This window comes from Acanthochromis polyacanthus, chromosome 24, assembly GCF_021347895.1.
Source record: "Acanthochromis polyacanthus isolate Apoly-LR-REF ecotype Palm Island chromosome 24, KAUST_Apoly_ChrSc, whole genome shotgun sequence".
Classification (NCBI taxonomy): Eukaryota; Metazoa; Chordata; class Actinopteri; family Pomacentridae; genus Acanthochromis; species Acanthochromis polyacanthus.
The window spans coordinates 1,620,939-1,631,581 of record NC_067136.1 but is presented as its reverse complement, the minus strand read 5'-3'; the positions used below and the strand labels follow the sequence as shown (position 1 = coordinate 1,631,581).

Below are 10,643 nucleotides of genomic sequence, written 5' to 3'. Positions count from 1 at the left end.
CTCATAAAATATCAGATGTATTTCCTCTAATAATCTCTGAGTTTGTACATTTATGACTGTTTTGCTTCACTGACTTTTTTCTAAAATGCTGATCTGTTTTTTTTTCTTTTGCTAAATTTCTCAAACTTTTATTCTGATTTTCTGCTCATTTCTGCAGGAATTAGTTTCTTTAAATTCACCTCTGATCACTGGTTTGTTGATTTTTCAGCTTTATTTTTTATTTTTACCGAACAGGTTAATGTAGAAACAGAAGCGGCGTCCTGGTGGCTCCACCTGCTGGTGACAAACACAAACTGCAGCTCTAAACCATCTTATTTATTCTATGTCTTTAAATTAAAATCTGTATTTATATTTGTTTCTCATAAATTAATGTTTGATTTTGAGAATTGAAATCACAAAGAACATCTTTACTGATCAATCAATTTACTAAATGATCCAAATGTAGCAACTTTTTATTCACAGAAATTTGAGATTTTTCTTAGAAATTAGTTTTTTTTCTCTCTAAAATATGACTCAAAATTTTTATTATGGAATAAAGTAAATTACATAGAATAACCAAGTTTTATTCCCGTTTTTCTTTTTGGAATTTTTTGGAGTTTTTTCTCATGATATACCAGTTTTTTGTGCTTTCTTGAAAACTCTTTTTTTCTTTCAAATGTCCTTTTTCTTGTAATAATATTAAAACTTTAATCTCATAATATCCACTTTTTCCCTCATAAACGTGAATTGTTTTTTTTTACATAAATGCACCACTGTAATCTTGAAGAATACCCAAGTGTTTTATTTGTAATTTTGTTTCTTTTTTTTCATAAATTTGATTTTTTTCCCTCAAATATCTCAGTTTTACCACTTTAGTCTCAGAATATCCACTTTTTTCTCAGTATTACTCAAATATGGCACTTAAATATTAGATTTTTATGTAATACATATAAGTAATACTTTAGAATACTTACAAATTATTCAGCTAAAAAATTTAAAAAATGACCCAGCAAATGCAGCAGAAATAATCAGTCATAGGTGTGACGATATTTCTGCTTTTCCTTTAAATATTTTTATAGTATTTTAAATCGTTTAACAGTCAGAAGAGACTTTTCTTTTAATACTTGAAGTACTTTTTCCTGATGGTACTCGTGTTCTTGTATTTTGCGTGATAAAGTTCAGAAATTAGTGAAAAATGACCAAAACAGAAACACTTTACCAACACGGAAGACAAGAAAACAGGAAACACGTCTGAGAAGCTGCAGTGAGTGCATTTCTGTCATTTTTGATTCATCTTTAACCAAAAATCTGAACTAGAATCAGTTTATTTGACCAAACGTTTATTCAGTGTTTCTTCGTACAGATCAACGTTTACAACCGGACCGAGTCAAAGTGTAGCTGGACGTCATTTTTTTTCATCTTTAATCTCGTTTCTCCAGAGGATGGAATCATTTGATCGCATAATTTCTCTCTCTTCTCTCAGACTACGTGACAGAATTGGTCTTTATTGTCCTCGGACCTTCAGGGACCAATAATTATCGTGAAATCAACATTTTTTTACAAACTTCTTCCTGCCTCAAACAAAACGTCTCACCAAATAGATAGAAATCCTAAACATTTTAAAATTAAATCCAAAGAATTGGCTCGTGGTCCGGTTAGAAAGTTCTGTGATCGGACAACGGTGATGAAACAAACATAAATGGTTCAATTTTAATCATAAAGAAAGAAAAACAAACAACTATTTCCTCATATTTTCTCCATGAAGGAAACGTTTCATTTGTCTCTGCGGACGTGTCGGCGTGTCCTACGTGGCGCCGCCGTCCGACCGTCGGGGCGACTCAGAGTCCAATCGGGCGTCGGAGGCGTTGTGCTGGTTCTCGGTGGAGGCGATGTGATTGTCGGTGTGGATCTGAGAGAGTTTGAGGGGAAACTGAGGGTGGACGTGGTTCTGAGGTTTGGCGGTGGACTGAGATGTGGTGAAGATGGCGGAGGGTAAGGCCGTGTGGTTCAAGTGTCTGTCAAAACAAGAGGAATTCAAGCTAGCCGGTTGAAGACGACTTTCTGCCGCCGGCTCCGGTCCGTCTGAAGCGGCGCATCGAAGGTCCGCCGTGGATTCTGGACTCCCAGAGTGAAGCTCAGCAGAAGGGCTCCTAGAATCGACGGACGAAAGCGAAGGCGACGTGTTGTTGACTCCTGAGAAAACACCGGAACCCGCCAGCGGAGGACGGAGGCCGAAGGTCTCGTTCCTGGAGGTAGAGTCAGTGTGAGCCGGTGTCTCTTTGGAACAGCTGTTGGCTGAACGGAGATCAGCGGAAGAATTCACAGGATGCGAGTCGATGGGCGACTGTGTTTCCACGGTGCTGGAATGGAGCGCTGCAGGATGGAGGGAGCCCGACTCTGGACTCGTTTCTAATGGAGGAGGCGTGGAATGGACCGGTGGAGCCAAAGCGCTCATCAGGTGTCTGTTCAGCGTGGAAATGTGCGGGATGGTTTGTCTGTTGTTGGGCGGCTCAGCGGCCAAACGGGAGTCGATGGGATTGTAACCAGAGGTCAGCGGGAGGTCAGCGGGGGAGCGGCGAGGGCTCCCGATGTCTTTGTGTTTGAGCGGCGGTGGAGTGTTCCGGTCGTACGATTGGACCGGGCTGGCCTGTCGGAGCAGCGGAGGGACGTCCCGGATCTCCTCCAGGACCCGGCACTCCTTCAAAGGAGGCGGTGAGGGAACGGAGGCGCCCTGGTTCTGCTCCTCAGCCGACCAGCTGGCCTCCGAGTTCAGGGGACGGTTTGGTTTTGGCGGTGAGATCGCCTTCAGGTCGTCCAGGATGGTGGCGAGCAGGTGGTGGTCCGAGGGCGGGGTGTTCTCTCCCATTGGCTGATCGTCATGTGTGTTTGCTGCTGGAGCCCCGCCCTCCTCCATGTTCTCCACGTCCACATCACCGTCCACGTCGTCGATTGGACCCTTGGACTCGCCCTCCGAGCCGTCGGATCCTCGATCCAGGATGTCGACGGGAAGTTCGCCGATGTCAGCGTCCAAAGCCCCGCCCACTCCGGCCGAGTGCACCAATGGCAGAGGAGGAAGGTCGGCGGTGGAGAAGTCGACGGTCTGCTGACTGCTGAGCGGACTGCTGCTGCTGCTGCTGCTGCTGAGGCGGGTCTGGTTGTTGTTGGCGTCTTGGTGGCTGCTGTCGCTGTCCAGCGTGATGATGACCGGAGAGCTGAAAGGAGATCAAGGTGATTCAGACTGGGCAGGTAACACACCTGAGCGTTACATCCTGACTACCTTCATGCTCTATAACAGTCTCTACGTGTCACACCTGCCCGGCTGCATCCCACGGTGGCGTCTCCGGCGGCGTTTGGTGGCTCGAGGCTGCGCTGCGTCCGACATGATGGTTCCCTCATAGATGATCTCCACGCTGGGACTCCGGTCTTCTCTGGACCTCCTGCTGCTGCGGGAAGAAGAGACGACTTTCATTAACACTGTCCTTTGGCTGTTCTTGTTAGTTGGCAAGCAGCAAAACTGAATCACAGAAATACAGCTGAATGCCACAGAGGCTCAACAAAATAAAGGCAGCAGGCTTTTAGAGATCATCCAGCATGGTGAAACGTCTTCTACTGATGATGAGCAGAGAGGAAACGTCTGGAGACAGAAAAACATCTACAGGATGAGGAGATAAAACGACTACAAAGAGACAATAACAACACAATGAAATAAGTGTGGCATGGCTCAAAATCAGTGAACAGAGGAGCAGAGTGAAAGTTTTCAGGAACCATGAACAGGGAATTCATTTTCAGAAAGACACAAACCACAGAAAAGGACAAAAGCGAGACACAAAACGACAAAGACACGATGACATAAACGAGACGCAAAACCATAAAAATGAAACGCAAAAAAAAAACCAAAATGACAAAAACGAAATGCATAATGGTGAAAACGAGACACAGAATGACAAAGATGAGACACTAAACAACAAAAAGAAGACACAAAATGATGGAGAAAATGAAAGTTTGGAGAAGAAGCATGGGGACAGATAGACATCTTTGGAGATCATTCTGCTTCAGATGTTGGACATGCTGATTCCAGGTCTTGCATTCATAAAGTTACAGGTTTCCGATAAACGGATGAACCTCGTTGTGTTTTAGGAAGCAGTGCATCGTGGGTATGTGAGCCTCACCTCTTCCTCTCCCTCCTCCTCCTCCTCCTCCTCTCCTTCTCCCTCCTCTTCTCCCGCTGATGGCTGCTGCTCGGCCTCCATGTCGGGTCCTTCACGTCGCTGTCCAGGTGCCGGCTCTTGTACTTCCTCTTGCCGCCGGGTTTCTCCCCGTGGTGGGTGCTGCTGCTGGGCGACAGCGAGGGCGGGGTCTGAGGCCGCGGCGGCGACGGTGGCAGAGGCGAGGAGCAGAACGGCGACGAGGAGCAGGAGGGCGAGGAGACGGAGGAGGTGAGCGGGGACACCTGGGAGCAGCGGTACTCCCAGCTGGAGTCGGGCGGTGAGCCGGACTCGGCACTGGAGCGGAACGGCGAGGGTGAGCGGCGAGGCATCATGGCGGGGTAGATAGAGCGGTTGGGGTTGTACAGCGTGCCGCTCTTCCTCTCCCGGCCTCTCCTCCTCCTCTTGCTCCTCCTCCTCTTCTCCCTCGCCTCCTCACCGCCGGGCTGCTTCCCGTCTTTCCAGCTTGCTCGCTCCCGCCGTGGCTCGCCATCTCCGGGCGTGGCCGGGCTCAACGTGCACACTGAGTTCCTGCTGCTTCCCGACCACGAGCGTGCACGTGAGCGCCGCGGCCCCACCTCTCCACCCTTCTCACCGTGGTCCGGCTCATAGCTGAAGACGCCGGACGTGGAGGGAGGGATTGTGGGTAAGTAGGGGGGCAGAGCGGTGGAGGGGAGCGGGGGAGGTTTCTCCGGCTCCTCCTTATTCTCCTCCTCGGTGTCGGATGACAGCTGCACCAGCTCCGGAGTTCGTTCTGCGATCGGCTTCTTGTAGCCGACAATCAGACACTCCTCCTCCCCCTCTTCCGCCCGCTTCTCTCCTCCCTCCTCATTGGTCAGCTCCTGAGGGGGGGGCTAAGCGACAGCGAGCAGGAGGGCTCGGCGGTGGAGTAGGAGGGGCCCGGCGTCTCATCGTCCCACCCCGACAGGCTCAGGCAGCTTCCCGTCTGGATGACGTCGTCGTTGGCTCCACCTCCCTCCTCGCCCTCCGATATGGCGATGACGGAGCTGCCGTCCGAGGAGCTGCTGGTGCCGTCCAGCTGCAGGGCGGTGACCGGCAGCTCGTACAGCGCCTGCAGGTCGTACGTGGCCTGCAGGTCGTAGTTGTCCATGCTGAGCGGCGAGCGGGCGAAGCTGAACAGCTCGTGCAGGAAGTGCTCGGTGCGCGCCATCAGGAAGGGCCGCAGCTCTTCTTCTATGGTGTGCGTGTCCTCCAGGCCGTAGTGGGCCAGCTGGGCCATGATGACGCGCTGGACCACGTCCACCAGGGAGATGTGCGCCCCGTACAGCACCGTCAACTCCCGCCGCACCCAGCGGCGCAGTCTGTTCAGGTGGGCGGGGTTCCTGCGGAAGCTCTCTGCTGTGATGTCACGCTGCTGCTGTTGTTCCTGGTTACCGGCGACTCCGCTGACCCGTATGCCGCAGCGGTAGAGGGCGCGGCGGAAAGCCATTGTCTCTCTCTCCCGCAGCCGCCGCACATTTCCTCCTTCCCGCTGAAGCCGCTGCCTCGCCGCCAGGTGCCAGATCAGCCGGCGTGACGCCCGGTCATTGGGCGCCGCCGGGTCCACCGCCCCCCGAGGCCCGCCAGATTCTCGAACACGACACCGCGTTCTGCCATGTCGGCCCCGCCCCTCAGCCGCCGCTCCTCAGGCTCTTCTCCGTCCTCGCTGTCCTCGGTGGCGTCGGGACGCTGAGAAAGAGGAGGGAGGGGGGGCAGAGGAAGAGGAGGCGAGTCCAGGTACCACTCCCACACACCCCCCGCCCTCTCCTCCCCCCTCCGGCCTCCCCCCCGGCCCCCCCTCTCCCTCCGCCGCCTCCTCGCCGTCGTCTCTCCACCGTCCGCCACCCGGTGCCTCCTCAGCATCAGCCTCATCTGGTGGTCGCTCCTTGCCGCCGACGCCATGGCTGCCACCATGGCCACGGTGGCGGCCACGCTGCTGTTGGTGGGTGCTGGCCGCAGCGTGTACTCCTTGAAGTCATCCTCGGCGCGCACCGAGTGCAGGATGGAGGCGAAGGGCTGCTTGCAGAGCGGACACTCGGCCTTGTTGTGCGACCACTCCTGGATGCAAGGGAAGCAGAAGCGGTGTAGGCAGCGGTCCAAGTAGGCCAGGTTGTTGAAGCGGTCCAGGCAGATCGGACACTTGGAGTCGGGTGACGTCTCCTCCGCCGCCATCACCGCCCGTGACGCGGAGGAGGCGGGAGGAGACGCTGCGGCGGCGGCTGCAGTCGTGGTTTTGCTGGTGTTCTTCCTCCGACTGCTGCCGCTCTCCCTCGTCCGCTCCTCTTCACCTGCGGCGGCCACGTTGTCACGGCGACGGACGCGCAGCTTCATCCGTGTGGGCGCCATCACCTGGACGGAAAACAGAAAACACGTTAATGATTTGTCGTTAGCTGCCAGCAACAGCGTACTTAGAAAAAGACGGTCGTGCATGAGGGTGGATCCGTCGTAGAACAGGAGGTCCTGGACTTGGAGCTCCATTCCTACAGATCTACCTCAGTGGGAACTCCAGCAGAAACGTAAACAAAGCATCACGACATCCATCAGCTCTGCAGAAAAGCCATGAATACTTAGGATTTATTTTTAAGTAACCAACAACTGAACACTGAAACTGATATAACATATGAGTTTATAATATTGATAAGAACAAACATTTAAAGTGTAATGAACCCATGACTTATGTTTGACCTTTAAAAGGGAAGATATGGAGCTGAGCACCAACTAAAAGCTCCGATGGACACAGACAGGTCAGGCTGGAAAGGTTTAGCCACTTACAAAAATCCTTCTCCTTCTACAAACTTACAAAGAGTTCTGGCCTTGACACACAGAACATTCCTGCTTTCTCATAATGCAACAGTTAACTCTACTCAAACTTCCAGCTCAAGGTCGTTTGAGGGAGAAACCATAATAATCCTCCCTGAGGAACTCCTGCACCCTCTACCAAATACCACTAAATGCTGCATCACATCTCAGCTACAAGTGGAGTAATACGAACTGGTAGAGAGCGGGAAAAAGTCTGTAGGAGGTTCTTCTACTGGGTGCAGCTCCTGGGGATTGGATGGATCTTCTGCCAAGAGATGTGGACACATCTGAGCTAATGGGAGAACCGAGTCTGAAGAGTCTTACAGAGAAGTAGTTTGTCTTCTATCTCAAAACACAAACGCACTCAACAGAACCAACAGTTATTCTGGAGCTAAGTTGTGGGTTTTTCTAGTTCTTCTGGAGCTAAGTTATGGGGTTTTCTAGTTATCATAGAGCTAAGTTATGGAGCTTTTCTCGTTCTTCTGGCGCTGGCTACAGCCCACAGTAGAACCCTCTGTGATCATTTTGTTTGTTTTTTGCTTATTTTCAGTCCGTGTTGTGGACATTTCAGTTCTTTGTTGTAATTTCTGTGTCTGTCATCATTTTGTGTCTTTATATGATAATTTCCTATCTCACTGAGTCATTTTGTGTTTTTCTGTGATCATTTTGTGTCATTGTTTGCGTTTTTGTGGTCACGTGACTTTTTGTGTGTCCTTGTGCTTATTTTGCTTCTTTTTTGTTCATTTTCAGACTGTTTTGTGGTCATTCTAGTTATTTTGTGGTCATTTAGTGTGTCTCTGTGGTCATTTTCCAACTTTCTGTATTCAATAAACCAGCAGAGAACCAGATGAAGTCTCACTCATTCATCAGAGGGTTGCTACAACATGTTGACCTGTTTCTACAACTTGACCCATGTTGGTCGATGTTTCTGTTCCCAGCGTTTTATTCTGTCTAATTTCACTTCCATGGAGACGGCTTTCCCTTTCTTTCAAGCATCAGAAGAGTCTGACTTATGCTGGAAGCCATAATGAAGGACAAAAAGTTGGAGAATGTAGCAGAATCCAAGGTGATGTACAAACGGAGAATGGAAACAAAGCCCCCTGATAGCGCTGCATGACAGCATATTCATCCACTCTGCTTTCACATAACCAGTTCTGATGAAACGCCGTAGGCTGAGGACATCATAAACCAGGGGTGTCAAACTCAGTTCCTGGAGGGCCACTATCCTGCATGTTTTAGATGTTTCCCTCTTCCAACACACCTGATTCAAATGATCAGCTAATCATCAAGCTCAGCAGAAGCCTGATAATGAGCCTGATCATTTGAATCAGGTGTGTTGGAAGAAGGAAGCATCTAAAACATGCAGGATAGTGGCCCTCCAGGAACGGATCTTGACACCCCTGTCATAAACCAAGGACCTCCTGTACCTGGTTGTTCCACCAGGTGGAGCCCTACACTCAGGTGTAGCTGTTTTGTGATTTTACTTGTTGTGGTTTCACTGAAGTCAAATCAGATGGTGCTAATCTGTCGTTATTTTTGCTTCCTCGTTGCCCTGCGGCAGTTTCAGACCTCGAATCTCAGAAATACCAGCTACAGGTTGTCCACCAGGTCTTGTACCTGCAGATCAGGAACCACATTATAGGTTTTAGCAGGTCAGAGACTCAGGCTAGCCCAGGACAGCTAGCTAACGTGCTTACAAACCGAAACCAGCTCAGTTATTCACTGTAATTTACAGTTTTATGATTTATTGTGTCCGTTTGGGTCCTAATTAAATTACACTTTAGGTTTGGCTCCTTTGTATTAAAAATAATTAACCCAGAGAACAGATACTGTCAGACTAGCATGCTAACACTAGCTAGCATGTAGCTAACTGACAGAAACCAAATGATGCCGCAGATCCGTTCAGATATTTAAATTTATCAGATTAAAATGGCTTCAGCTCACTGCCGCTAACAGCTGCGGTACTGCGGGGGAAAATAAAGCGCGACACGCCGCAAAATCAGCATATTTAGATAGTCTTTTACCATGCTAACAACTGCTTACACGGTCTATTAGCCTGTCAGTATGCTAACCCGAGTATATACGGTTTATTAGCTTGATAGCATGCTAACGGCAATAGTACCTGAGCAGAAGACTCCCCGGGTCGCTCCGGGACCTTCTCATCCGGGTTTTTTGTCCTCCTCCGGTACGAACTCCGCGCTGTGAGCGGCATCCACCGTGAACGGGGTTACTGGCGCGATAGGCTCCACTGCTCGGGTCCGTTTAGAGCCGCGGTGCCGTTAAAACCGGAGACATTTGTGTCGACTTGTTCCCGTCCGAACCACAGCTGGACTGATCGGAGCCGCGGTGCATGACGGGAAACAGAGCGGCCGTTTGTTTTCTGAGTAGCCAAAGATCGTCAGCAGCAGCGATGATCCACTTACTGCTACTGTCAGAATAGAATAGAATAGAATAGAATCACTTCATTCATCCCCTAAGGGAAATTCAGTACGTAGCCAGTGCGTTCGTTTACTTCCTATAATGAGGAATCCTGAGTCCCAGTTATCCTTCAAGAATGTTTAATACTCATTGGAGAATTGAAAGCATGTACATGGACCTTCTTGGTTTGGAAAACCTCAGTTCTCTGTGACTAATACACCAGGGAGTTGCTGTAGCCAACTTCCCCAAAAAGCATGCCTAACTAAACATTACACAGAGTTTGGTATGGGAATGTGTTTCTATCTGATTGGTCTATAGCTGGGGTAATCTGTGGTTTAAACTTGAACTCCACTGAACATCTTCTGTCTTCAGCCAATCTGGACCATCTCCACCCTGAAGGACGGTGTGTGAATGTAGAGGTGTTTCTGCTGTGCTGTGAGGACTGAATGTGAGTTCCTGATAACAGAAGTGTTATCAGGATGTTTTAGAGAGGCCTTGAGTGTTGAGTGAGTGTGTGTGAGCGTGCAGGGAGCGTGCACGGCTGTGTGTGTGTCTACAGTACATGTTTGTGTGTCTGATATGTCCTGTGTGTAAACAGACATGTGTTTCCCTCTGTCTGACCTGGTGCTGTTCATCTTTGTTTAATCCAAACTCACACATTGTGAGATAAAGTTCAGAGCCTCTCCTTCATTCACAGATCAACACAACTCTGTTATGTAGCACAGAATGCAATGTGTGTATCAGTGTTAAACCAGCATGTTTCATAGAAATTGTAAAAATAATAAATCCTAACGCTACAGACACCACATTGGTCACGATTAATTTTATTTATTGTTTTTACACTGAACAGATTTCAATCTTTATGCCAAACTGTCAAAAACCTGAATATTAATTCAATATAATTTCAAAGATCTACTTGTTACCCCACAGAAGAATCAAAAACTTGGATATTACTGCATAAAAGTATCAAACATCTGGATATTTCCCACAAACGTGTCAAATATCGAGGTTTTAATGCAGAAATTGGTTCAAAACCTGGATATAAGGTCACAAAAGTCTGAACAACATGGATGTTAATGGACAAAGTGGATGAACCTGGAAATTACCGTAGAAAAGTTTCAAAAATCTAAATAGTTCCATATAGACTTTTTAAATACCAAGATATTAGCATATAGCACTTTTAAAAAATCTGAACATTACCAAGAAAAAACCTAAAACAAAGACATTTTGAAAAATCTTAAA

At 48.7% G+C, this 10,643-nt stretch overlaps 1 protein-coding gene across 1 annotated transcript; it reads right to left on the bottom strand.

Moving 5' to 3' along the window:
• Nucleotides 1-1,302: 1,302 nt before the first annotated feature.
• On the bottom strand, nucleotides 1,303-9,359 carry LOC110947967 (E3 ubiquitin-protein ligase Topors-like). The gene is given in 6 exon segments (XM_051944763.1): nucleotides 1,303-3,191; nucleotides 3,291-3,422; nucleotides 4,149-5,032; nucleotides 5,035-5,824; nucleotides 5,926-6,533; nucleotides 9,106-9,359. Coding segments are annotated over 6 exon segments (3,912 nt in total). The 5' UTR covers nucleotides 9,196-9,359; the 3' UTR covers nucleotides 1,303-1,783.
• Between the last annotated feature and the right edge of the window lie 1,284 nt (nucleotides 9,360-10,643).